Raw genomic sequence first — 27987 nt, forward strand, 5'->3', positions numbered from 1 at the left:
CCCTGGCCCCCACGGATGCTCACAGACTCCTGGATACAAGCATTTAGCAAGAGCATTTTCTGGGGATGGGGAGTGTGGAATGGTGAGATGGGAAATTTCAGAAGCCATCACGGAACACGTCACTCCAGCTTCCATTCCAGAATCATCTATGCTGTGTTCCCGACCCTCAACCTTTCCCAAAGCCATCCACCTGATCTCAACGAAAGAGACACAAAGCCCACAAGTTTTGCTTTCACATTTAATCAAAGGGGAAAAAAGCCAGTTGGAGAGAAAGCTCAAGAACTGGATGGCTGAGGGAGGGACCGGGGGAAGGACAGCTGGGCTGGGACTGGGTGTGGACAGGGGGCCGGGTCCTCATCATCCCGAGGTTCCTCAGTACAAGTGTCCACAGTGGGAGGAGGGAGGAGGGAGGAGGGAGGAGGGAGGAGGGAGGAGGGAGGAGGGAGTCCGGGGCTAACGCGGTGCCGCAGGGGAGCACACACGCCCGTTCCAACCCAGCCCAGACCCTGCGGTGGGGCTGAAGCAGGGGAGGTAGGGTGCTGTTCAGAGAGGAATAGAGGCAGGAAAGGAGGAACCCAGCCGCTGCCCCCCAGGATCACCAGAGGTGGAGGTGCCAGAACAGCACCTGGAGATTCACCCTGAAGGGCCAGGTGCCAACTCCTCAGCAAGGTGCCCAGCCCCCACTCCCATCAAGGAGAATGGTCTTCTAATCACGGCGGCGTTGTGGAGGTTCACCAAGGGGGAGGGGGTGGCTGCCTCTACTCCCGTCTCCCGGGTGAGGTGGGAGTGGACAAATGACCCCTCCATGGCTCTGGGTCACCAGGGGAACACCCCATTTTCCTCCCACTCCCAGTTCCCTTGGACTGAGGGTGAGGGTGAAGCAAGGGAGAGCTGAACTGAGGATACATTAAAAGAAGACTGACGAAAGGGAAAAGCGGAACAAAAAGGTGACTGCATAGTGGATGCAGAGCTATGCAAATGAGATGGAAGTAGGCTTGACCTTTACATCTCATTTGCATAGCCTAGGCAAATGCAAATGAGATCCCTAATATAATAAATATATTTCTAACTTTGTTATAAATATTCTGTCTCTTCTCCCACCCCTTCCCTAGGAAATGGGCACACAGTGGTTCAGGGGCCAGCTTGGGCTGACACTGCAGCGAAGACTGATTAGACACTCAGAAGAAGTGGGGAGAACAAAGACTGGGGGTGGGGTCATGTGGGGGGTCCCCTACAAGGACAGGTTCATCCCAGGAAGGGTCACAGAGAAGGATGAGGGATGAGATGCCTGGGGAAGTCAAGGACAGTATACTTTTTTAAAAAGGGATTCTCCTATTTTATACCATTGCCCTCCCCAAGGACTAGAGGGTGGCACTGAGGATCAGGGGACAATAGGAGATTTGGGGAAAGACATCTGGGGAGGGCTGAGCCTCCGGAATCTGGGATAAGGGTCTCATAAGAAATGCGGGCTGATGGGAAGCCCAAAAAAGGGGCCCCAAAGGGTGACCTGCAAAGCAAAACAACCCTTTGCTTCCCCTCCCCAAAAACTAAGTCTGACACACACTCCACGGGCAGAAACATAGACCAGGCACCGCAGCACGCGGAACCATGAGCTGCTGTGGATCGCGCCCCCGGGGTTGTGCAGGGAGCCTGCTGGGGCACACGTGTCCTCCACGCCCACACCCCATGGCCCGGCCCTCACCTCTCCCCAGCCCCCAGGCAGCCCTCCTGGGAGCAGGCACCTGGACCCGGCCAGAGAGATCAAAGCAGACAATGACCACAGACTGGGAACCCAGACGCATCCCCACCACAGGCCACGGAGGGCTGGGAGCTCTCCCGTCAGAAGCCGCAGGCTCCTCGTCACAGGGCTCGGCCTCCAACCCACCCCTGCCTGGGCTCAGCCCGCGGCCCCTGGCGGCCTTCCCCTGCGGGGAGCAGAGCGGGCCTGTCCGGGGCACGTTGGAGAAGTCTGTGGAGAGACTTCGGCAGTGAAACGCTGTGGGTGAGGGAAGGACAGGGACCCAGCCCCGTTCCCAGGGGGTCAAGAGCTGCACTGTGCTCTGGCTGTGGCAAACGGCTGGTGCTTCAGCTCCTCCAGCCTTCGAGATGGCACTAGGCTGACACCACCGCCCGGGCTTGCCTGGCTGCCAGGGGGCCATGTACCCCCTTGGCCACAGGGAACCAGCCTAAGGCCTGCTCCTAGGCTGCAGGGGCGAGAAGTAGGAGGGGCCCAGGAATGGGGTGGGGGGTGGCCAGTCCAGAGGAGGAAAAGTGACTGGTGGGGGTAGTGTACCTACTGACCACGTGGTCCCAAAGCAGCTTTTCTCTTCTCTGGACTGAGCACTACAGAGGTGAGTCTGATATGCTCCGGGGCACGGCTTGGCCCTCAGAGAGGGCCATCTGGTGGCCAATGGACGTCGGGAGTGGGCAGCACCTGGGCACAGAGGTACCCCACGACACCCACCTCCCCGGCAGCGCACGCCTCTGCGCTGAAGCCAGACTTAGGGCCATGACCCAGGGAGAGCCAGGGCACCAGGGCCGGGAACGGAGGATCGTGGCTGGGGGGTCACGGTTGGGAAGGGGATGGATTCAGGGCTCTGGATCACAACCCAGAGGGCCAAGGTCCAGGTGGACAGGCTCAGTACACCCAGCTGACAGGCACCCACTGGGGCTCTGTGCGCAGCTTCTCCATGGCGGACTGGAGCTCACGGAAGGTCCTCTCCAGGTTGCTGTTGACCAGGCTGAGGTCGAAATAGTGCCCGTAGCCCCTTTGGATGCGGCTGCTCTCCTCCACTGTTCGTCTCAGGTCTGCCTCCTGCCGGCACAAGGGGAACTCCCGCCCATCAGTATCCCCTGGTACCCTCACCGTCAGGGGGACCCACAGCCTGCCCCATCTAGCCCCCTCCCCAAAGCCCAAAGTACCAACCATGGCAGGCACAGACCCCCTGGCTGGGGAGGCAGCAGCCCCTCCCTGCATGCCCCAAGGCAGCTCTCCTGTAACCGCAGACAGATAGATGGTGGAAGGAAGGAAGGAAATAACCTTAAGGAAGTGCCAAGCGCAGCACTAAATGCCTTACAACCGCATAGTCTTCAATACAGCTCTGCAAGCAAGACTAATTATTCCCGTTTACACAGAGAAAACTGACGTACAAAGAGGCCACACAGCCAGCTGCCAATAGCTGAATGGATTCTGCCTGACTCCAAAGCCAGTGCTCCCTTCAGTCTGCCTAGGCCTCCTTACCTAGGCAGCCTGAAGGGGCACTTCCCATGCCTGGTCCTAGGGCCACCCGCAAGGGCCGGGGGCAACCCCCACCCCAGACCCAGCCCAAGCTGGACAGGCAAGGGTGGGAAGGGAACTTGAATGCTGACTTAAATAAGCCGAGGCGGGAGCTCTAGCACTGGCCCAACTGTGTCCCAGGGGCTCCAGCAGGCCCTGTTTATGGCCAGGGCAGGCTGCAGCGGCGGGGAGCCCAGCCCAGCTAGACCTTTCTCCTGGGATTGAGCTGCGCTCTGACCGCGGCATGAAAGCTGCAGTACCACACATGACCAGCAGAGGGACCCCTGAGTTCAGAGCCCTGCAAACTCTACTCTAGCCAGGGAAGGCTGCTCCAAGGTGGGAGAGGGGTGCCCCGGAGTCCCGCAACACCTGACTTGAAGCCTCTCCTCCCTGCACTGCCTCCTCGCTGATGCTAGCTGGTCCTTCCAGCCAGCCTTCCAGCCTCCGGCTTCCTCCCTCCCTTTGGCCTTTCCCCCAGCTATAAACAGCCCACCTCTGCCCACAGATCTCCCACTGGCCCTCTGGGCTCCCCTGGGTCAGCACTCTGTTCCCACAGAGTGGACCGAGCAGAGGGGCTAGCAGAAGCTCCCGTGCCCCGGGCCAGCTGTGCCCCTGACTCTACACTTCACTTCCTTGCTCAGACCTCCACCCCCACACCTAGAAAGTGGGGTTCGCAAGTCTTACCTCAGTGGTACTTTGGGTAGGTGCCTCTCCCCTTCCCAATGCCACCTCCTCCTCTTCTTCAGCTGGCTGGCCCCCCATCCCACCCCAATCAGACATTAGACCCCTCCCACCACATCTCAGGGGCCCTCACCGTGAGCTGCTTGGTAGACACCCCGCTCTCCAGCGCTGCCCGGTTCATGGCTCGCAGGGTCTCAAAGTCGGGGGCCTCGATGAACACCACATAAGGGACAAACTCAGCTGTTCTCAGAACCTTCACTGCCTGCAGAAGAGGAGGGTCGGAAGCATATCCCCACGTACATCTGGGGTGATGGGGGTGAGGACAGGTGCCTGGGAATAGATGAGACTGTGGCCCTGGGGTTCTGGGACATGAGTCCTGGGGAAGAATAGCAGAATAGCTGGCAGGTGGCTGGGGATAAGGTGACTGGAGGGGACTAGAGGAGCGGTGGTCTCGGAGGCTGAGAAAGAGGTTCTAGGTGGGCTGGGTCCCTAGCAGTAGTTGAGAGGCTATAGGGGGGCCCTTGGAAATATATGGGGAGATACTGCGGGGGAAGCAGAGTACCCAGAGAGGTATGGAGCAGGCCAGGCAGTACCTGGGGGTTGACATCCAGCACACACACCCGGCCGGCAGCAACCACGCCCCGGATGGAGTCGATACGTGTGCCGTACAGGTTGCCCTCGTATTCACCATGTTCCAGGTATCGCCCAGCACGGATGTCGGCCTCCATCTCCGCACGGGACACGAAGCTGTAACCCTGGCCTTCCCGTTCTGAGTCCTTGGGCCTCCGGGATGTGTCTGGGGAAGGGAGGGGCCGAATGGGCGCAGGCAGGCCACACCACCTCAAGCACACATGCTCGTGCTCTGCACGCGCCGAGCAGCCCTGCTGCCTTCCCGCACACCTTGCCCTCGTCCTCACCGTGGGCACCCACAGACTCGAGGCATCTATATTGAGAGGACCTTCAGAGATCACTGCTCTAACCTGGTGCTCACAGATGGAGGGCTGAAGCCCAGAGAGGGCAATGTGCAGCCCAAAGTCACACAGCAAGGCCAAGCAGACCTGGGGTCAGCACTCAGGTTCCTGCCTCTAGGAACGAGGAGCTTTCACACCCCAGCTGGTTCTGTCACCAGAAGCCCTGTCTTCCACAAGGCCACACATAGCTCACAGCCCTGTTTCACATGGGTTCCCAGCTGGGCTTTTTGTAGGTGAAACATGAGAGAAGGCAAGGCAAGGCTAGCACTGTCCACGTGGCCAATGGTTCATGGGACAGCTCTCAGGTGCCCTCCCCAGCCTGCAGTTCCCACATCCACACACAGAGGGCACACACCTACACCTCACACCCAAAGGTATCACTTAACCTGGGGCCCATGCAGATGCCCATTTAGTGGGCCCAGCCCTGGCCCCCAGGGCAGCCCCTGCTCCCTGCTCCCCACTCACAGGGCACTGTGGTGCCGTAGCGATCCGGATCCCACATGATGAGTTTGTTCTTCAGGCTGCGCCGGCCCACACCCTGAGCCCCGATCAGCACCAGGGTTTTCCGGCGGAAGGGGGGCATGCGGGCCACCTCCTCATAAATGAGCAACTCATGGCGGTCAAACTCTGGACACAGGGAGATGGCACTGCTCATCAGATGGAGGGGGTGGGGCTGGGCTCTCAGGGAGGCCAAGGATAGGAGGGCTGGGGTCAAGGGCAGCAGGGAGAAACTGGGCAGGGCTTAGGGACAGAGCAGGGCTTAGCATCAGAACCAGAAGATGCACAAGTCATTGGTGGGGGAGGAAGGGGGCATTGGAAGAGGATGGGGGAAGGGGCCCCCAACACCCACCTGCATTCTTGGTGGTCAAATACATCATTCGCTTCTTTTTCTTTCCTGAAAGGCTGCCGCATAGGGTCCCTAGCCATAAGGAGATGGGCGAGTGAGGCCAGGCAGGGCCATGTCAGATCCCAGATTGGGGGTCTGGGGGGAGGACTGTACCTGAGGTGGGTGTCAGCTCCAGGTCCCTCTTGACAAAGGCTTTCCGCTTCTCCTCCAGCAGCTGGCTGGGGATGAGCCCGGCGCTGCCCCCTTCCACGTGGCACGCCTAAAATGACCATGGGACACAGATCTGCCTGAGTGAGCCCTCACCTCCCCCGCACACCATACCTGCAGAGACTGCATGGGCGCCCAGGGCTCACCTGCCACCAGTTGGCATCGTCCTGGTTTACAATCTGAAGCAAGTCCCCAGCACTGAAGCGCAGGCCCGCTTCCTTGCAGGGGATGAGGCTGTCTCGGGCCGGGTCATAATCAAAGTGGCATTTCACAAATACCTGGGCCGGGGAATTGGCGAAGGGTCAGGGAAGAAGCAGGGGAAGGCGGACCCTGATCCCCAGGGTGGGGGCTGGGAGTGTCACACAGTCCACCCTCTGCCCCCTCCCCTCACAAAGATGAAAGAGACCCTGGCACTGCCCAGCTAAAGGCATGATGCCTGAAGGCCTGCATGGCCCACCTCCCTGGTACCAGCCTCCCTTTGCATCCAGAACAAAAGGACTCAGAAGGATTGGGGATCTACTTAGGCCTGGGGTCCTGGCTCCACCCACCTAGAAGGTGGGATCACCCAATAAGGAACAGAACCCTGGCACCTAATGCAAGATCCCTCTGTCCCTGCCACACCCTCCCCTGGGAGGAGAGGGCTCTGATGAAAGGCTAGACAGCCAATAGGAGAGATGGGCAGAGCAGCCAGCTCTGCATAATCCACCAACCAGGAGGCAGCTGTATAGAACACGTGACAACCGGACTCTGGGCACCCATGCATAGAGGTGGGCACATAGAGGGCTGCGGATGATGCAGGAATTCACAGGTACTCTCAGGCTTCAGATGCGCTCAGGTCCCCCGCACATGCGCGTGAGTGCCCAAGACTAGGGCAAATGCGCAAGCTCGTTCACCGCATGCAGAGGCCAGTAGGTGGCTAGATCTGCCAGTCCCGCCCCCTCCTGCTCTGAGCGCACTGGTTGGAGAGGAGGGCCTCCCACCCCTCCCACCCCAGGTGACCCTGGCCACCGGAGGCTCAGCCACCCCTTGGGCCTTGCGCTGGGTGAGGGGCTTGGCGGAGGGGCCCACCTGGCGGGGCAGATGGGGCTCCTGGTAGCTGGGCAGGATCTTGAGGATGACGCTGCCGCTGGCGCTGCGCAAGAGCTCCTGCAGCGCGCGGGGGTCGCTGCCCACCGGCTGCCCGTTCACCTCCTTGATAATGTCGCCCACGTGTAGGAGGCCTTGCTGAGCCACCATGCCCCCGTGCAGAATGCGCGCGATCACCAACTCGCCACCCTCCACGCGGAATGTCACGCCCTGGGGCACAGAGGACAGGTATGATGAGGCCCCAACGGCTCCAAGTCAGAATCTTCGAATGGGTCTCTTAAGAGGCCCCCCCCCCACTCTACCCTTCCATCCCCACCCCACAGCAACCTTCTCTGCCATCCTCTGCCCAAGTTCCTCACTTACAGGGGCACTAATGGACGGAAAGTGGGCAGAATGCAGAGAGTTACAGTGTCTTGTCTGCGGTCTCCTGGGTGTGCTTGCGCCTGACCCTGGGTGAAGCTGATCCCGTCTTCATCTTCAGCTCTCTCCTGACCGGACTTGATCCCCGCTGGTTACTCTCACCGCCCCCTCCCAAGATTCCCCCTCTGGCACGGCCCAGAACCCTCACCAGATGCTCTCCAGCCGTCTTACGGATGCCCACCATGCGCACCGCATCAGGAGGCACGGGCTGGCTGCTGAATGTGGGGTCCAGGCCAGGGCTCGGGGGTGGTGTCTCATAGGTCTTTGAGGCCACGGAGTCGTGTGTCTCCAGGAGGGACTGGGGAGGTGGGGGAAAGAGGAGGGACCATGTGGCAGTGCCCTGAGGTCCCTTCCCATCCCAGTTTTAACTTCCTGCCGGCCCCACCCCAGCCGCCCGGGAGAGGATCAAACCTGGAAGTGGGGCTCCTGGAGGATGCGGGCCAGCTCAGCCGCGGTGCTGCTCTGCTCGGCCAGCTGCGCCAGGTCCCGCAGGATCTCCTGCACCAGCTCCAGGTTGTTGTCCCGCACGGCCTCCAGCTTTGTCTCCTCCAGACGCTCATGGGCCTGGGGGTGCGGGCGGAACAGGTGAAGCCTGATGCTTCCGCAAGAGCCCTGGGGTACCAAACAGTGCTCTCCACCCCCACCAGCTCCCAGGCATCTTCCCATCCCCAGATCCTGACTTTAGACCCCACCCACAGCACTGCTCCTGCTATCAGCCTCACAGCCTCACTCACACAGACACAAGCACACTCACACGTGTGCACACATGCCTTGCTTTCTCCTCCCCACCCCCCCAAATGGTGATTGGGACTCAGTTTAGGGAAGGGAGAATCCAAAGGGTAAATCATGTCCGTCTCTTGCCACAGAGGGCCACTGCAAGCATCAAACTGTCCCCAGCCCCCAAGACCCTAGAACATCTGAGTCAAGGACTCAAGCTTCTTCCACCAAATATCGTGGTTGGGTGGGGTCTTAGACACCCTGTAGCCCAGGATGAGGAAGCCAGGGAATGCAGAAGTTTGCCCAAGGTCACAAGGACTTGAACTTGGGTCTCCAAGCCTTAAGCCTAGTGCTCCCAGTGAGGAAGGGGACAAGAAATCAGTATATGGTACCAGGAGAGGGCCCTGTATCTACTTGCTGCTCTACTGACTCTGGGCTCCATGACAAGGTGCTCTGAAAAGGCAAAAGGAAGCCTTCGCCAGTGACCAGCCTGGGGTGGAGGTGGGTAGTTATATTAAGGGGCTCAGGAAGAAAGGAGTCTTATTTCAGGGATATACATGTAGACTTTTTTCCCTCTGAATCGTTTGAAAGTTGCAGATACAAAGTATACTTCACCCCAAAGTACTTCAGCATGCATCTCCAAAGAACAAACGGGATCTGGCACATAAACAACACCACCACTATGGCATGCGAGAAATGCACCACTGACACAGCAACAGACAGTCTGTGTGCATGTTCAGTATTGTCTCAGAAATATCCTTTATAGCTTTATATTTCTGATCCACAATCTAATCAAGATCACATGTTAAATTTGGTTGTCACATCTTTTTATTCTCCTTTAATCTAGAACAGACCCCAGCAACTTTTAGTCTTTTTGGACATTTTTAAAGAGTCCAGGCCAGTAGTTTGTAGAGTTCCCCATAGCTGGATATGTCTGCTGTTTCCTCATGTTTAGATTCAGGTTAATCTTTGTGGCAAGAGTTCTATATAAGTGATCTTATGGTTTTCCCATACTTTGAGACCATGTGACTATTCTGTCTCCCAATAATCATTCACTAATCAATTTAGTATCCATTCATAGCCTTTGCTTAAATCAATCATTGTTATATTAGGGGTTGCAAAATAGTCACTATCTAACCCCATTATTCCTTCTACATGTATTATTTGGCATTCTATTGTAAGAAAGAGCTCTTCCTTTTTCCCTCCCACTCCTCCTTCTCTCTCTCTCCATCACTATGGACTTTTTTACCCACTGTGTTCTAATCCATCACCATCACTATCTACATTGTCTTGATATATCCCAAATGTGTCCAGGGGAGCCCCAGGCATGCTTTTTGACATGTTCCCATCAGTCCTTGAGCATCTTCTTCCTTCTACCACAAACTCACCTGTACTTTCCCTACTCCACGTCTGGAATCAGCAATTTCCCCAAGGAACCCTGATTCCTTTTGGTAGGGAATGGTATTTAGAAACCAAGATCTGGGCACTCAGTGCTCATTGATTCTAGGGTGTCATTACTTCAGTAGACATTAGTTGATACTGACAGTTCTGATTAAAATCAAACTCTACAAGATTTTCCTTATATTCTCCCATTCCATATTTGTATCTCCCTTCTCCTTTGGTGAGAACTTTTCCCCAAGAACATTAATATATTTGCTTATTTGTTCTGTCCTTCAGTATTCAAGACAGTTTTGGAATTGCTAAACTACTGCTACTATCTATCACAAAACAACTAAGCAAAAATCAAGATTTATCTACATTCTTTTTATCCTCAGAATAGTCTAAAAGGACTTACAGCATTAATGGAAATGTTCTATAGCTGGGCTGTCTACTGTGGTAGCCACTAGCCACACGTGGCTACTAAGAAATGTGTCTAGTACAACTAAGGAACTGAAATTTTAATTTTATATCAGCATTTTAAAGTATTTTCATTTTAATTTAAGTAAAGTATTTAAATAAATCCACATGTGGCTTGTGGCTGCTATATCAAATAGTACAGCCTTAGTATATATCCCTCTTAGGGCATACAGCCAGAATATTGGGAGGAAAAAGTTACTTAAATTAATTTCTTTTTCTGTAGGATTATGCTAACAATTTGCTATATGGATAGATTCACTTATATGAACTTAATTTCAGGGTTTGCTTTTTTCATTCTTTCTTAATTTAATCTTATTTTTTTAAATACGTGCAACATTTGCATGGTTCAAATTTTAAATCTATACAAAAAGTAAACTCAAAAAAGTCTCATTTCCATCCTCATCCCTTCTACCCCATTTACACCCACATTCTAAAGGTAATCATTTTCATTAGTTTCTGGTTTATTCTGTTTTTGTTTTTGTTTTTGTTTTTTTTCACAAAAATAAATATTCCCTTTCTTTCTTACAAACAAGGTAGAACACTGTGTACACTCTTTGATACCCTGGGGTTTTTGTTTGTTTAATTGGTTTGGTTTGTTGTTTGGGTTTTTTATTTAACAATATGCCCTGGAAATCACTCTATGCTGCTCCATGGAGATCTTCCTTTACTGCTATTATTTTTTAATCACTACATTTGCGTGACTATGTGACTGGACTACCATAATTTATTCAACCAATCTCCATGGGTATTTAGGTTGTTTCTAATATCTTACTATTGCAAATAAAACTGCAGTGAATAGCCTTGGCAGAGCTGTTCTATATCTGTGGAGATCTTTCATGTAAATTCCGAGAAGTCTTGCTGGGTCAAGCAATAAATACACATGTGGTTTTGTTAGATATGGACAACCCCCCCCCCATGGGGTTTGTGCCACTTTGCCATCCCACCAGCATTAGATGAGAAACTCTCCTGAAGTCTTGCCACCGAGTGTGTGATCAAACCTTTGAATGTCTGCCAATCACATAGATGAGAAACCATCTCTCAGTGGGGCTTAATTTGCATTTTGCTTATTATGAGTGAAGCTGAGCATCTCTTCAAACGTTTAATGGCCATCTGTATATCTTTTTCTGTGAACTGTCTGTTCATGCCTTCTGCCAATTTTTCCATCAGATCTTGTTTTTTCCTTTTTCTCACTTTTTTAAACATTCTCTATATTAGGAAAATAAGCCCTTTATCTGTAATGCCTCTTGCAAATATTTTCCCCCAGTTTGTCATTTGTCTTTTGACTCAGCTTATGTTTTTTTTTGTCAATGCAAAAAATACATATTTAATGTAGTTAAATTTATTAATATTTTATGCATCTGAATTTTGAGGCATAGCTTTTTTTTAAAAAAAAGTCTTTCCTTACACACAGATCCATGTTTTCTTCTAGAATGTGTATGGTTTGTTTTTTTGATCTCTGATCTGCTTGGAAGTTTATTCTGATGTATGGTGTGGATCTACTTTGATATCTTTCCAAATGACTATCCAGATGTCCCAATACCATTTAATAAAAATCCATAAGAAAATTATTGCTTAATTTTCTACGTGTGATAATGGTAGTGTGATTATTTTTTTAGGAATCTTTATCTTTTAGCTATACATACTGACATACTTACAGATAAAATTATGTCTGAGATTTGCTTCCAAATAATTCAGGAGAGAGAGTAGGAGGTGGAGGTATGGATAAAACAAGATTGTTCATGAATTGTTAAATGTTGAAGTGTGGCAATGGATGATGGGGGTTCAAGGAACATTTTTGAAATTTTCCATAATAGAAGGTTTTTCAAGCCCATGAGACGAGGAAATTTACATAACATCTCATAAGGATACTCTGAGGACTTGGTAAGATGGACATAGCAACTGGCACATAGCAGGTGCTCAATAAAGGCTAGCTCCTTTTCTGTCTTCTCCTGCCCAAACACTCCAGGGGAAAAGCATTCCACATAAGGAGGCATATTGGCCCCACCGTCACCTAAATCATCCTCTGCTGGGGGAAGCAGCATTTCAGACTGACTCCCACAGCCCAAATGGGCAGAGCACTCCAGCTGGGGAAGCAGACAATTGAAGGGGCAAAGGAGTAGTGCTCGGGGACCCGTTATGCCTTGATGATCCTCAGAAGCCAGAGGGCAGAGACATGCCCCGGAAGGTTCCACCAAACCCTATGGGATCTTCATTCATTAAGCTCAGCATAGCCCACAGAGCGTCCCTGGCTCTGTTACCAGTGTCTAGACAATGCCGAGAGCCCAGGGCCGCAGGAACTGTTTCAAGGATAAACAAAAGCACTCACGCCTGCAACCATCTCACCATGGAGACCCTGGCCAGGCTCCTCCGGGTGAATAGGAGCTAGCTCTGGCCCAGGTAATGTGAACAGCATAGAGGTTGCCCATTTTAGCTTTAGCATCTTCTGCTGCAGGGATGAGGAGGACAAGTTTCCCTAGGAGCCCTCACCTAACCAAGCAGGAAGCCAGTGTGTCTCCCAAGCCATTTACCTCCTGTCTTTGACGTAATGACCCCTCCGCCTAGGCTGAGCCATTCCTCCTCCTGTGGCCGCCCCTGGGTGTCTTACCCACAGATACAAGAGCACAGCTCTCCAAGCCCAAACTTCATGGGCCAGAGAAAACTTTCAACATTTAATCATTCAGATACAAAAGAAAGACTACCAGCAGGCTGATCCAAACTGCTGATTGACCAAGACTGAGAACACCCAACATGTATCACAACTTGCAACACACTCTTCTGGGATTTCGGGAACTCAGAATTGAATTCATCGTATCTTTGGCTCACAGTGTGTTCTCATCATCGGTTTGTGCATGGCTTCTTTTTGTTAGTTGGTATTAAATTAGGTACTTTTGTAATAATACGACAAGGATCTAAGAACCCACTACTTAAACCATAAATGAGGATCTTCACAATATCCTACATCTAATCATGTGCCCCACGCACGCATCCACCCACCTCTCCACTCAGAAACCACCATCTCGATTCCCTGTGTCCATCATGCCCTGGTTTCTCATTCTACATGGTTTTATTGTATCTATATATATTCAATATATTCTGAAAAAAATATTGTTTTTAGTTATTTTTACCTTTAAAAGGAGGGAATTGTGCTATATGTAATTCCTGAAGGGCTGATTCTTTTTTCACTTAGTATTAAGTGAAAAATTATTTCACTTGCTATTTTTTGCAAAGACATTCTTATTTTTCATATTAAGTGAAAACATATTCACTTAATATTACTTGTCATTTAATGCTATTTTGCTATGATTCATTCTCTTTTCCCATATCACAATCACACTAATTCATTCTTTTTCTTTCTCTTTTTTTTTTTTTTTTTTTTTGACCATGCCGCACACATGCAGGGATCTTAGTTCCCTGACCAGGGATAGAACTGCGCCTCCTGCTGTGGAAGTGTGGCGTCTTAACCACTGAACCACCATGGAAATCCTAGTTCACTCATTTTAACGGCTATATTACATTCCATCATGAGTCTGCCATATCTGATTCACCTCCTCTCTCCTTGAGAGACATCTGGGTCGTTTCAGGGTTTTGCCATTCCGAACAATACTACTAAGGACATTCCAGTCTGTGTCTCCTGTGCACATGTAAGAGTTTCTCCCAGGAGCAGAATTGCTGGGCCATGGGGTATATACATGTTTGATGGTAAAATAACACACTTGAAAGATTCCATTTAAATGTCACAATGACCCTGTGAGATTAATAGTATTAAGGCCATTTTCACAATAAAGTATCCAAGGCTCTAACTTGTAAAATGAATTCCTTTTCACAGCTCATGGGTGTACAGCAGGGGCTCCAGTCAAAGTTTCCTGAGCGCCCCCACAGCTGTGGTGTCACTATCTGGGTGCCTGTTTTTAGAAAACATGCTCTTGTACAGCACACACTGCAGTATTAGAGGCATGGGGCCCTACAACCAGGAGGGTGGTTTTGAAATTCTGTGGCAATCCTTTGCTTAATTCTGCTCTGAAAGAAATCACCCTCAGCACAGCAGCGGCTCAAGCTCCTTACAGACCAGAAACTTGGGCCAGATTCATACTTGGTTCATGGTAGAGCTGGCCCTTAAACCCAGATCTGCCAGCTCCCGATTCAGAGCCCGACATAAACTGCAAATGCAGAAATGCCACACAGCCTTTCTTGGAAAAGCTTTTTCCTCCCCCTTCCCACTCCAACCTCTCTGATCTGGAGATGGAATTCTCATTTGAAGCCCAGGCTTATAATTAAATAGTTCAAAATCTGAAAGAAGTTCAGAGCATGGTAAGCCAGAAGGTAAAGGAACTCTTCACCCTGGATTTGGCTGTGTGATCTGCTTTGGCCAATGGGACGATAGCAAATGTGATGCAAAAGCAAATGTGATACAAAAGCAGAGGCTTGGAAAGTGCCTGGGATTGGCGGCTGGCCTTTCATTGCTGCTGAGACCACCATGTGAAGCAACCTGGGCCACTCGCCTAGAGGATGAGAGACCACACCGTCCTAGACATTGCAACCTTCCCAGCTGAGATACCAGACAGGTGATTGAGGCTGTCCTAGACTACCCCATCCCAACCGACCAGGCCCAGGCTAGAAAAACCACCCAACGAATCCACAAAATCATGAGACAAAAATCGCAGTTATTTTAAGCTACTATGCATGGGGTAGTTTGTTACACAGCACAAGCTAACTGATGCACTGGGCTCCCCACCACTGTAGCCTCTGTTTGTCATGTTCCTTGGTCAGAGTCTCCATCTTTGTGACCCTCCTGGCCCCTCATTCTTGTAAGGCCCTGCCTTGCTTTGCCAGCTCTCTCACACCCCCTCACCACAGGACTGAATTCTTCCCTACGAACTCCAGTCCATTGGCCAAGACTACATTATAACAACTGTTTATGGTTTAAAAACACTTCCAGGGAATTTCCCTGGTGGCACAGAGGTTAAGAATCTGCCTACCCACGCAGGGGACACAGGTTGGAGCCCTGGTCCAGGAAGATCCCACATGCCACAGAGCAACTAAGCCTATACACCACAACTACTGAACCCACATGCTGCAACTACTGAGCCCACATGCTGCAACTACTGAAGCCTGTGCACCTAGAGCCCATGCTCCGCAATAAAAGAAGCCACTGCACTGAGAAGCCTGCACACCACAAGGAAGAATAGTCCGCACTCACCGTAACTAGAGAAAGCCCACACACAGCAACAAAGACCCAATGCAGCCAAAAATAAAAATAAATAAATAAATAAATAAAATTTTGAAAATAAAAAAATAAAAACACTTCCACACCCATGACCTCCTCCTATCCCGACCATGACTCTGAGAGGTAAGCATCATTATCCCCATTTCTCAGAAGAAATGACTGAAGCTCAGAGAGGTTGTCAGCCCTACTAAAGTCACACAGCTGGCCAGTGAATCTTCTGACTCCAAACCCTGTGTTTTTTCTCCATCATCTCACGTGGATTAGTCCACAGGCCTCCCAGCTGGCAGGTGTCCCCAGCAGTAACAGTTTACCTAAATTTCTGGATGTCATCTGCCTTTGATTCTTCCCCGTGGCCCTGCCCATTGTTGGAACACCTGCTACTGGGTCCATGTCAGCGCTCCCAGATGTCACCCACCTGCCAGGGCTGCCACCTGCTGTTTGTAGCCAACCCTCTGGATTTCTGATCTGCCCGCCAGATTTGACTTCCTTCAGAGTCTGCAACTCTCTGGGTTTTCCCCTCAGGGTCTGCTCCTCCCTGCTCCCAAATCTACCCAGTGCAGCCCCTCCCACATCATCTGTCACATCCCCGGAGAGGGGCGTCGAGCCCATGTCATCAGGGTAAGGGAAGGAGGTGAATAGCTACTACACGGGGTTCCAGCTGGACTCTGCTCCTGTGGGTTTCTGGGCCACCATGCGTTTGTAGCTGGATCTTTGATCACAGTACTTTGTCTAATAGATTTGAAATTGATCCGTGTATACATAATCATTAAAATGGGTGAGAAGGAGTAAGAGGTAGGTCCTGTTGGCCAAAGCAAGTCACGTGGTCAAGCCCAGACTGAAGAGTGGAGAGACAAACTCTCCCTTTTGATGAGAGAACTGGCAAAGTTGCACTGTAAAAGCTCACACATATAGCGGTCAGAGGGATTTTTACTGCGCTCAGACGGGTCCTTATGGAGATTCACTTCCTGTCTGTTTCACAGCTAGATAGAGGGAATTCACGGGGTTCCCTTAGCCCGTGAGCCTCCTACGGGGGTCTCAGAGTTGAAGAAGTGTCCACACTACCTTCTATTGTGCTAATGCACATCTGGAACCATTCTAGGAATTTCTTGGGAGGAAATTCTGACCAGCTTACCCCCAAGAACATTTCTGGAGAAGGGAGTTTACTTACGGTCTGACACAGCACATTGGTAACTTCTTAATCAGGCTAAGGTCCCAGGACTGGGATATTGCAGGGCTCAGTGAGAAAACGACAGACTCGGGCTCCTCAGGAGAAGAGTAAACTATCTGACAGTTCACTGCCATGGCCCTAGCTCTGTGCCTGGGAGTTGGTGAGCACACAATAGATATTTCTTGAACAGAGGACAGATGACTGAACGACTGAGTGAATGACAGTCATCTAGCCAGCAATCCCATCTTTGCAGAGCTGTCAGATGGGCTCCACGAGGCCACCAGAAAAGAATGTTATGGGGGCGGGGGAGAGGCAGATCATGCTTTGAAGGGTGCTGGCTAAAGGACCTTCTAACCCCACGGTTCTGCATTCTGAGAGCCCCCCCTTATTCCATTGGCCGTCCTGCTGTAGAAGCAATAGCTGGAGGGACTCAGAGACGACGTGGTTTAATAAATCCAACCGTGAAGTCAGCTTTGGAAGGTTACAGATGTTGAGGTTCAAATGTGCATCCTCAGAAACTCCACTGCCAAGGGTCCACCCTAGAGAAACTCTCACACATGTGCGGAAGCAGCTGGATATGGGGATGTTCCCTGCAGCGCTGTGCTTAACAGAGGCACATCAGCAGCAATGGGCCTGCGTCTCAGGAGGGGAACTGGTAAAAGAATACACTGGGCTCTATTCACACGTTGGAAGACCATACAACAGTTCAAATGAATCTGTATCTACATGCATGTCAATAACTAGATTACTTATACGAACCAGAAATCTCAAAAACCAGACCTGCTTACACTATCATTCCATTAGGTAAAGTTGAAAAATACATATAACAGGTGCCCCCCGTCACCATCACTGTCATTGCCAACTTCCTGGCCACGCTCACCACCATTCACTGGAGACCCTGGGACTGCCTCCAGTCTCCTCCCTGCCCCAATGCCTGTGTAGACACCCCATCCCACACCCCAGCCCTCCATTCCTAGACTTCTGTTTTTTAATATTTATTTATTTATTTGGCTGTGCCAGTTCTTAGCTGTTACATGCAGGATCTTCGTTGTGGCATGTGGGATCTAGTTCCCTGACCAGGGATCAAACCCGGGCCCCCTGCATTGGGAGCACAGAGCCTTAGCCTCTGGTCCACCAGGGGGTCCTAATTCCTAGACTTCTTTGACATCGATGACCTCCCTGTCCACTGCAGCCGCATTCTAGATTGTCATGTCACCCCCAGAACTCTCCTCCTTGGAAATCTTTCACTTCCCAACTCCCTCTCTGACCTCGGCCTTCTTTTCTTCCAACCATACACTCTCTCCCCAAACCCAGAGAGCCCCCAGGCCTTCACCTCCATTTTCTCCCTGCCCCTCTGTCTCCTCCTGGCCACCCTCCCCTCCCCTCCCAGCCTCGGCCCAGAGGTGATGCTCTGAGCCACTCTCACCTCTCCCTGAATCTCAGCCTCCCACAGCCCCCATCCAGCACAAGCCATGGACCAAAGCCACCCTCTGTGTCTCTGGATTGAGTCACCTCCACCCTGGGATTGACAGTCTGGGGCCCTGTCGATCCTGCTCCCTGGCTTTGGTGGGTTCCCTCTCTCCCTTAAGTAATTAATTAGTTGAAGCTTCACTTCCAAATCCCAACCCCCAACCCTGGTCCACTCAACCCCTGATCCCTAATTCCCAGCAGAAGACTGCCTGCCTCCCCTGAGAAATCTGAGCCATTAGCATGATTCCCTGCAACTCCCAGCCTTGCCTCCATCACAGCTGTTGGCACCATTCTCCCCTCCTTGGCAGAAGAGTCGCGCCCTTCCCTGGTCCTTTCTTGCTTCTTGTCTCAGTTGAAGGTGGCACCAGCCTCACACTTCCCCTGTGCAGAATCCCGGATGCCTGGCTACCCCACCCCTCACCTTTCACACCCAAACATCAAGTACTGCCAATTTACTTCCTAAATGTTTCTTTCATCCTCCCCTCCCTCAAGCTCTGTTACCACAGGTCTAGTTCAGGGCCATCCCGGACTCTGATCTCTCCAACTCCAGCCATGGCCCTCTAACCATCCTCCGTGTGGCTGCCAGAGGGATGCTTCTAAAACACCTGTGTGCCATCATCACATCCATGCTTAAGACCCACAAAAGCCTCCAAGTTGCTCACAGGACATCACAGGACAATGTCCAAGCCCCAGGCACAGCCCCCAGGGCCCTTCACCAGCTGCCAACAGCTGCCAACATCTCCATAGCTCACACTCCCTGTCTCACACCTAAAGCTCCAGTCTCACACCGACACTCACAGCCTCTGTACACTCTGGCTCTTTCTCACCTTTGTTTCTGCTCAAGCTCTTCCCATGACCTGCAATGCCCTGCCCCTCCTCCTCATTCTTCAAGACTTAGCACAAGCACTTCCCTGGTGGCGCAGTGGTTAAGAATCTGCCTGCCAATGCAGGGGACAAGGGTTCGATCCCTGGTCTGGGAAGATCCCACATGCCGCGGAACAACTAAGCCCATGTGCCACAACTACTGAGCCCATGTGCCACAACTATTGAGCCCAAGCAACTAAGCCCGTGCTGCAACTATGGAAGCCCATGCGCCTAGAGCCCATGCTCCACAATAAGAGAAGCCACCACAATGAGAAGTCGGCGCACCACAACTAGAGAAAGTCCACGTGCAGCAACGAAGACCCAATGCAGCTCCCCCCAAAATAAAAATAAATTTAAAAAAAAAGAGACTTAGCACAAATGGCTCTTGCTCCAGGAAGTCTTCCCTGCCCACCCTGGGCTGGGTCAGGCAATTGAACTTTACACTCACCAAGAGCCTAGCGCATCTGCCTCTATCACGGTCATTCCCAAAGTCTTTCATAACTTTCTCTTTTAGTGAGTCTCTCTCCCACCTGATATTGGCAGGTGACCTCAGAAAGATGTCTGCACAAAATGCCCAAAGGCAGAAAGATAAGCAGGATGAACTCCGGAGATTTCAAAGCACAGGCGTGCTCACCCCTAACCTATCATACCCTCTACAAGCTGGCAATCACCAAACACCCATCCCCATGGGCACGTCTACACACTCACCAGTCGGGCGTGGGGGCAGGCCCCCTACCTGCAGCGGCTCAGATTCATCACCTGGGCATGGATGTCCATGCACACCCTGCTCCAGGCATCTCTGGTGCCACATGCCCCATTCCCAGGGCCCCCTGTGGCTAACGTCCCGCCCCCCACCATGCCTCCCCAGGCACAGTGCCCCTGTGCCCACCACCCTGGAGCACTCTACCTTGGCCAGGGATCTCACTATAGGACTTTCCATAATGCCTCGAAGGAAGATCAGGTCCAGTTCAGCCGCCCCCGTGGCATTGGGGAGGGATCCCAGGTTGTCCAGGACTTGCTGCATGGCTGGAGGGAAGGAGCAGGCAGTGAGACACACAGGTGCCAGCTGAGTACAGGGCACCCAAACACACCATAGAAACCCCACCCTTCTTACCTCACATCCCACAGAAGACAGCCCCTCCCCAGCAGCACATCACATCCTTCCCTGCCTGGCACCCCAGGCACTCCTGGCACTCCTTGAATGCCTGGAGCAGGGGCCCTAAGAGGGGAGGGGCGATTTCCTTGGCCTGTTCTCTAGGTCCTAAGTAATGCTAGCCTGGGCAGGTGGAAGGCTCTAGGCACCAGGAAGTGGACTCTGAGGTGGGGGGAGGGGAGAAAAGGAAGCAGGTGTCAGGTTCCAGGTTCTGCCCTAAACTACAGAATCACATCATTCAACCTTTGGATGGGCTGAAGCCACAGCCATCTGCGCATGACAGGCTTGGGGATGAGAGAGACAGGGCTTGGAGCACTTCCCTGAGTGCAGGCCTGGAGTCAAGCAGGCAGCTATGCAGGAGGTCAGGACCTCCCCAGCATCCAGTACCAGCTGCGCCACTAATTCACGGTGACTTTGTATAAGCCACTGTCCCTCACAGGCCTCAGTCTTTCCTTCCTGTAAAATGGGTGGATTAAGCTGGTTGGTACCTACAGGCCCTTCACCTCTGAAAGACAATGACCCAGAAATTAACACAGATCATAGGAAGTCAAGGCTGAGGCCCAGAACACTGGTAGAAGCTGGGAAAACAAGCACCCTGGGGCTTGGGATGGCTGTGGACACCCAAGGGAAGAGGTCAGACAAGTCACCCCAGGGATCAGCAAACCCTCAGCCTGGGATGGGACATGAGTAAGGGTGTGAGAAGACCTGAAACTGGGCCACTGCTGAGGTCTGAGATGGGGGCTGTCTTCCCCCACCAGCAGAGGTGGGAGCTCCTGGCTGTGGCAGGTTCTGGGGGGAAGGAAAGGAGAAGCAGGGTGTGCCCAGCTGGGGGCAGAGATGGGCAGGGGGTATTATTACTCTGCCACCCTGCCACCCTGCCACCTACGCCTACATCCGCATAACAGCACCCAAGCTGGGGAGGAGGAGGGGCGGGTACAGTCCCCAGCACCTCTCACTGTTCTCAGCAATGCCCCCCTCCTCCAGGAAGGAATGGGGGTGGGGAGGAGAAGCCTCTGAGACTAGAGCTGGCAGCCACCGTTTAGTGACTCTTGGTCTCCCACCCTCTTTTCCCTCATCCTCCCCACCTTTTCCATAAACGACATCCACGCCTGCCCTCCAGACTCCTCCTGCTCAGGCCTCGGCTTGGCATTGGTCAGACACCTGCAAGGGCTTTAGTGGGCTCAGAAAGAGGAGAGGGCAGGGACCCTTCCGGCTCTGCCAAAATATTCTGGGACCCTCCCTTTCCAGTCATCTTCACATACAGATTCCCCAGCCTGCCAGCCATGGGGAGGACTGAGCCAGGGGAGTTGGTGCCCTCGGCCCAGATCAGCGCTCCCGGGGGGGCCGCGCCCCCAGACCCTTAGGCCCCCGAGAGCCCGCTCCTAGGGCACCCTGTCCAGATGCCCCAAACCCCGCAGGACCAGCCCCCAGCCTCGCCACCCCGCCTTTCCCTACCTTCCCTCCGGAGCTCGGCTTCCTCAGAGGAGCCCAGCGATATACCCTCCAAGGAGGCCCCGCTGCCTGGGCTGCCGGCCATGGCTGACCCCCGCCCGGCCAGGGGCTCCGGGAGCAGCCTCTACGCCACCGCTGCCTTCCCAGCCAGAGGCGGGCAGCGCTGGAGGAGGCGGGACTCGGGGAGCGCCCTCTGCAGGGTTAGCCAATAGCAAGGCTCAGCCGCCTGGCCGCCTTGCTGATTGGCCAAAGCCCCCACTCCAGCAGACAGGCGGGGAGCAGGCGGTAAAAGGGCTGCGAGGGGGCGATAGGAGCGCCCTCGTCCCACAGATGGCTGGTTTCCCCTGTTTTAGTACCTACCACTAAAAGGGGAGGAGGCGGCTGAGGGAAGGTTTGCAGGCGGTGGGGGTTAACCGTGCAGCCCCTTCAGGATTGGAGCGGTGCTCAGAGACCCTCTCCTCCCAGCCCAGCTGCGAGAAACCCAAGGTGGGTGGAGACTTGGCCCCATCTTGTTCCCGCCCCCCCTTCTGGAAATCCCTCCTCTGTTACACCCTCTGCCACCTCCTCCGTGAGCCTTCTGACCGCTCCTCTCAGTCCCCTCTCCAAGTCCAGTTTCCTTTACAATGACCCCCTCAGGATCAAAGGAAGCCTCCAAGAACGACTCTCCGTCCTCCGCCAGGAGGCTGTGGCAGCACTTTGACATGGGACAGATACCTCAGCCCCAATGCCTCCCCCAGCTGCTAGCCAGGAAGCGGTGAGGCGGAGAAGGAGGGAAAGGGGTGGCACCACTGTGGGCAGGGGAGGGCACCCCACGCCCTCTGACCCCACATTTCAGCCGCAGCTTCTCCCTCCCCATCTCCCAACTGCCCTCCCCCTTGCTTAAGGGGGTGATGCCCATGGGCAAGTCAGGCATCTTGGGATTGGGGAAGGGCGAAGGAGAGGGAGCATTCACGGGCAGAGACTAGGGTGGGCAGGAGGCGGGGAGGATTTGAAAGTTACCCCAGCCCAGAGCCACCATTCATTCCTATGAGACCCTGTACCCATGAGGCCACCACCAGGCACTGCTGCTGCCACCAGACTGCCATTCCCTAAGGAGTGACACCGGGTCACAGCACACCCCTGGTTGCCATGGCAGCAGGCAGGCTTACACACTAGGACATTAACCCAGAGATTTAAAGGGACAGCTCCACCTGAAAGTCCCACATACCAGCCTTCATTCAAAGAAAGGAGGGAACCAAGTGAAAGAGGAAGAGAGGGCAGAGCTGCCGGACTGGAGTCCAGGGGTAAGCTGTCTAAACTCTCAGCCCATGCCAACACCCACATATCTCCAACCCTCAGGAAATGGACTCCCCCACCTCACTAGAAATAGAGTTGGGGGTCTCTCTGCAAGAGGAGTACATCCACACCATCTCCCTCGCTCTACAATGACAGTGGCCATATTGACATATGGGTAAGGGTAGAAGGACCCTGCTAGCTTCACCCTCGGCAAAGCCTAAGGCAAGAATCTCTGGGGGAAGGCAGAGGGGAGGGGGAGGGTGAACCCGACCTTAGAGGCAGGGGTGCAGCTGTGTATCAGGCCCATGGGAAGTGTAATGACCACCAAATAAGAAGGGGCAGAACCCACCGTTAGATTATTGAGGCCAGGAGCCAGTCCAGTCCCAGGGCAGGCACAGAGGGCCACCTGAGGGAAAGACATGACTCCTATCCTTTGAGTCTCCCATCACCTCTTTACAGAGGAGGAAACACAGGCTCCAAGAGGCTAAGCAGCTTGTTCCTACCCTTCCTTTGCATATGAAAAGGAGAAGCAGCCCATGGCACAACACCCAGGGGAGCAGGTGCCCCAGGAGTCCTCAGAGGAAGCAGACCCCCGCACCCACCCCCTGGGATCCACTTCCTGCCCTGTCCCCCACCCCACCAGGGCCCATCAAGTGGTCTGCAACAGGGAAGCCAAATTGCTGGGCCTTCCCCTCTCTCTACACCCCTGCCAGGCACTATTAATGAGTTTACTGGACAGCCCCAGATTGAGAGGCCTTTAATCACAGGCTCAGGGATGGGCTTAATTAACCCCTAAGCAGCTTACAGAGGGGCCCAGGCAGGCTGGAGCAGCAGTGGGGTGGAGGGGAGGCCCTGAGCCCTCCAAGGCCGCAGAAGCTGGGGGACATAGGTACAGTCCTGCCACTGCATGGAGAAGAGGCCTTTCCTGGGGGATAAGAGTGTCACAGTTTAGGCTCTGGCCCACTCACAGCAGCCTTCACTTTCCTGGTTCACTTCCTCAGAGGAGAGGAACAGGGGAGTCAATCTAACTGAATTGGGGGAGTGGAACATCTTGCAGAGGCAGCAGCAGAGCCTAGAGAGGGGGAAGGGGCTGCATGGGCAGGAGGCATCCAGGCAGGGGAAAATTCAGATAAATCAGAGCAAAACAAGAGCAGTTTACAATTGTTAGAGCCCTTAGAGAGCCTCTAGCACAGGGCACTTCACCTGGTCGGTCTCTGAATGCACTTAAGGGGGTCCCTGAACCCCTGGAGTGGAATGCAGATTTTGTGCATAGAAGCCTTTGTCTATGATGAGGGCCCTCGGCTTTCATCGGATTCTCAAAGGGATCCAGGACCAATACAAGTTAAAAACACTGATCATGTCCCATCACCTCATCTTACAGATGGGGAAACCTAGGTCCTAAAAGGGAGGTGATTGACTCCGGGTCACAGGTTCATGAGGTTAACAACAACTCAGCAGCACAGAATAATAATTGTGAATATTCCTAATGGTAACATGCTTTCCCTGTCATAGCCTTTGAGTTTCACCTCCACCTCTTTACGGAAGAAGAGACGCAGGCTCCAAGAATTTAAGCAGTTTGTTCCTGAGGCTTCCTAGTTTGTCTGGGTGACCCACTCCCTTGCCCTAAAACCTGCTATAGAACTAAGTCAAGGCTTCCTGACCTGGCGTTCTCCACACACAGCTTCCTGTGCCCCAGCGCGCGCGCGCGCATACACACACACACACACACACACACACACACACACACACACACACACTCTTCCATCTTAGCATGTGCTGGTCCACTCTACCCATCTGGTGAGCACTGCACCATGGGCTTTTTGGAGGATGCAACCCCCTGCCCTCCACGGAGGTGAGTTGTGCTGTATCTCCAGCCCCACCCTGGGGCAGGTGCAGCAGGGTGATAGAAGTTGTCCAAAGGAATGGCTGAGCAGCTGGGTGGAGCAGTCGTGGCAGGGGGCAGTTTGTTCTTACAGGGAGCTGTGGGTGTGCCTGACTGCTGCTCCGCACCCTGCCTGGCACCCTCTGAACCATTGATAGAAACTGACATCCCCACCCCCACCTTACCAGTCTCAGAGTTGGTGGCGGCAACCGGCATGGTGAAATCAGCAAGGGCTCTGAAATGGCTCTCCTGGAGGAGGGGAGAGAGGAGGTTGAGAAGGCACAAGGGCAAAGCAATGGGGAAGGAATTAGGAAGGGCCTCCCCCTTGAGATCAGCCAGCGAGGTAGGGGAGAGGGCATTGCCCCGACACTAAATGATCCCACAGTCCTGGGAGGCAGGAAGAGCAGATATTACATGCCCATTTCTCCAAGGAGGAGGAGACAGAGGATCAGAAAGGTTAGTTGATTTGCCCAAGGTCACAAAGCTAATAAAGAGAGTTACAATGAAAACCCAGATTTTGTGACTCAAAAAAAAATTTGTTTCTGCCTACCATCAGTCTTTTTTTTTTTTTTTTTTTGAGAGAGAGAGGATGGGAAAAAGTCCAGTTTGAGTCAAAAGCAGGAAAGATGGGTGTTCCCTGACTTTAAGCTCCACGGGTCAAGAACCACATCTGTTTTATTTTGCCTCTAGATCCTAGTCCTAGACCTAGCACAGTGTAGATGCTCCATGAACATTTCTCCATCTGTCTGACAGGAATGATGTCATATCTCCCCAAGGCCTCTCTTGCTTCCTTTTTCTCCCCCTGCCCCTTCTTAGGCCAGAGCTGGGACAAGGAGAGCAGGGGGCTCTGGGCAGAACCAGCCATGGAGTTTACAGACCCAGTTCCCATCCCAGGTCCTCCCCAAGCTGGGGTTGGATCCCTCATTCTCCAGGGGAGGGTGTAGGGGGGTAACCCACCAACCTTCCTCCCTTTGCTTTCCTGGGTCTGTGCTGCTGGAGAAAACCCTAATTCCTGGTTGCCATGACAACAGGAGGCGGTGGCTCACAGCAGGTCTGGGGGAGTGGAGGGAAGCAGCTGGCAGTGCCCACTTTAGGTCTGAATGCTACTGGGCCCTGGGGGTGGGTGAGCCACAACTTCACTTTCCTCCCTCAAAAGGTCCCTAGAGGGGCCACTACCTGATTTTAATAAAATTCTCTCTCCTGCTATCACCTTCCCAGGCCTGAGCTGGCCATCTGAGCACAAGTAGCAGAAATTACAAAAATGGAAGGATGGCTCCCCTTCCTCCTGGATCTGCCCCTGAGGACAAGGAAGAAAGGAGCTTTCAGGGAGAGGAAGGGCACCCCCTGGCTGGGAGCACTGCCCAGGATCCACTGTACCAGCTAGTGCCCCAGCACCAACCCCTACCGTCCCTATTCCTAGAGAGCATTGGTGATGGCTTCCTTCCTTCTTCCTCCCGGGTCCGGAGGACCTGGAACTTACAGTCCTCTTCTGGCTGGAGCTGCTCTCCCTGACAGTTACTGGCAAAGAGGACTCCAGATGTCCTCCTTCCCCAGAGGGTGGAAGGTGGGAAGAGGCAAGGAGGATCCTGTCCCCAGAAGTCTTGCCCAGCCTGCCTGGGTTTTCTCCCTGGGGAGTCGGTTCCCACGGCATCAGCTAGCTCTGCCCTACCCCCACCCAAGCCTCGGAGAGGGCGGGGCCCGGCTGTGCCCACAGGAGAACAGCAGTGCCAGGCAAGCCAGCCTGGCTCCGAGCCAAGGTCCAGAGCCCAGGCATCTGGGAACCCGCACCTTAGCTTCCAAAACCTGGGGCTCAGGTGCCCTCTCACCCCTAGCTCCAGGCTATCCACATCACCCAGGGTCTGTAGATGATGTGGGCCCACCGTGAAAGGGGGAGGTTTCCTCCAAGCTCCGTCAATACACGTACAAAGAGATGTACAGGAGAAAGGTCTGACAAAGGCGCTATGAAGACCGACAGGTCGTGGGGAGGAGTAGACAGGCTGAAGAATAGGGTCTAGTGGCCGGACGAGTCTGCAAGAACCGAAAATCAGAGCGCCCCCGCCCCAAGACCTCAGCCCTTAAAACGCTGGGCGCTAGGACCTGGGAGGAGGGGGGTGTGTTACGAGCCATCAAAGAAGGCTCTTTGCTTGCGCGCCCGCCGGAGACTAGGGGATGAGGTCACTGAATGACTGCGCCCCCCCCCCCCGCCCCCGGCCTCACTCTCCCCCCCTCAGTTGACCTAACTTTCTGGCCCTGGCTCCTCGCTCCTGGCAAAGATCCCTTCCCAGGTTTCCAGATCCTAGCCTTGGCCCCCGACCCAGACCCGCCCCCTCTACAACCTGGAAGGCGAAGAAGCAGCACACCCCCTTCCCAGGACCCTCTCCCAGAAAAGATTAAGTGTTGGCCTCCCAAGGTGGTAGGGGAGCCAAGGGGACCCACACAACCTCTGTCTTGCGCCCCCACCCCCGGAAGAGCTAACAGCGCGGTTCTTACGTAATGCCTGGCTCCGAAGTCCCCAGAATACTCACAGTCCCCGGAGAAGCAGCACGGACACCCGGGCCCCGCACAGCTCACCAGCTCTGTGCCTGACGTCACTTAGGAGCCCTCACCACGGGGGCGGGGGGCCAGCGTCAATGGGCAGCGAGGTTTGGTGTCTCTCTCGGAGCACCCGAGAAAGGGGGGTGGGGGGGGAGGGTGAGAGGGAGGGGACGGGCCTGAGGGAAGAGGCGAGGGGAGGTGAGACGCAGAGAAAGGGCCCCAAGTGCCTTGCCAGGACGAAGAGGGCCCTGGGGTGGGCGCTGGCTCGAGGGCTGGGGGCGCCTACCTGTGCCCCGGGAGGCGCCTAGCTCGGGATGGCTCCAGCGCAGCCCTGCGCTCCGCGTTTATTGCTTGTCAATCGCAACCCCGGCTCTTAAAGCGGCGAGGCCTCCTCTGCGCGAGGGGGCGGAGACCTAGAGAGGAGAGGAGGGGAGGGGGATATGGACACCGCCGGACGAGCAGCTAGTGGGGGGGTGGGGAGGTGGTGGTTTGGGAGACACTGCACAGCCCACGATCCGCCCCTCCAAAACTTGCTTCCTACTCGGGGAAACAAGGACTGGGACCTGTACCCACTAGTCCCTTGGCGCCCAGCCATCCCTTAAAAGGGCGATGGTAAAAGATTACCCGCCCCCTTCTCTCAGCTTAGACCCGCATTCCAGTTCCTAGCGTAACTCACGTTTCCTCATTATCCTGCTTCCCAACTGGGTAAGGGAGGAGGAGGAGTTTAGGGAAGCCCCCAAGGAGCAAGAGACCCACCCCCACAGGGTCTCGGGCTCAGGGGCAGCTTTTAAGGATTCAATGGTGGCTACCTGGATCCCAGGCTCTCCAGGCGAATTTGAAAAAAAAAAGGGGGGGGGGGGGACGTCGAGACCCTGTTTCAAGCCTGGACCGGAGAGCTGGT

The 27987-nt window shown here is 53.7% G+C and overlaps 1 protein-coding gene across 8 annotated transcripts; it reads right to left on the reverse strand.

Annotated features, from left to right (window-relative positions):
- Window positions 1-294: 294 nt before the first annotated feature.
- On the reverse strand, window positions 295-27455 carry MPP2 (MAGUK p55 scaffold protein 2). Of its 8 annotated transcripts, none has more exons than XM_057717177.1 (13): window positions 27373-27455; window positions 24737-24800; window positions 19697-19815; window positions 7901-8053; window positions 7638-7787; window positions 7052-7279; window positions 6130-6261; window positions 5930-6035; window positions 5780-5848; window positions 5395-5556; window positions 4552-4754; window positions 4092-4220; window positions 295-2815 (listed from the first exon to the last, which is right to left on the reverse strand). In XM_057717177.1, exons 2-13 carry the CDS (start codon window positions 24765-24767, stop codon window positions 2639-2641), a joined length of 1659 nt encoding a protein of 552 aa, XP_057573160.1. In that variant the 5' UTR covers window positions 24768-24800; window positions 27373-27455; the 3' UTR covers window positions 295-2638. The 8 variants fall into 8 exon arrangements, with proteins under 8 accessions (XP_057573160.1, XP_057573163.1, XP_057573159.1 ...); XM_057717180.1 differs by lacking the exon at window positions 27373-27455 and adding an exon at window positions 27077-27194; XM_057717176.1 differs by lacking the exon at window positions 27373-27455 and adding an exon at window positions 27042-27109.
- Between the last annotated feature and the right edge of the window lie 532 nt (window positions 27456-27987).

This window comes from Hippopotamus amphibius, chromosome 17 (genome assembly GCF_030028045.1).
Source record: "Hippopotamus amphibius kiboko isolate mHipAmp2 chromosome 17, mHipAmp2.hap2, whole genome shotgun sequence".
Lineage (NCBI taxonomy): Eukaryota > Metazoa > Chordata > Mammalia > Artiodactyla > Hippopotamidae > Hippopotamus > Hippopotamus amphibius.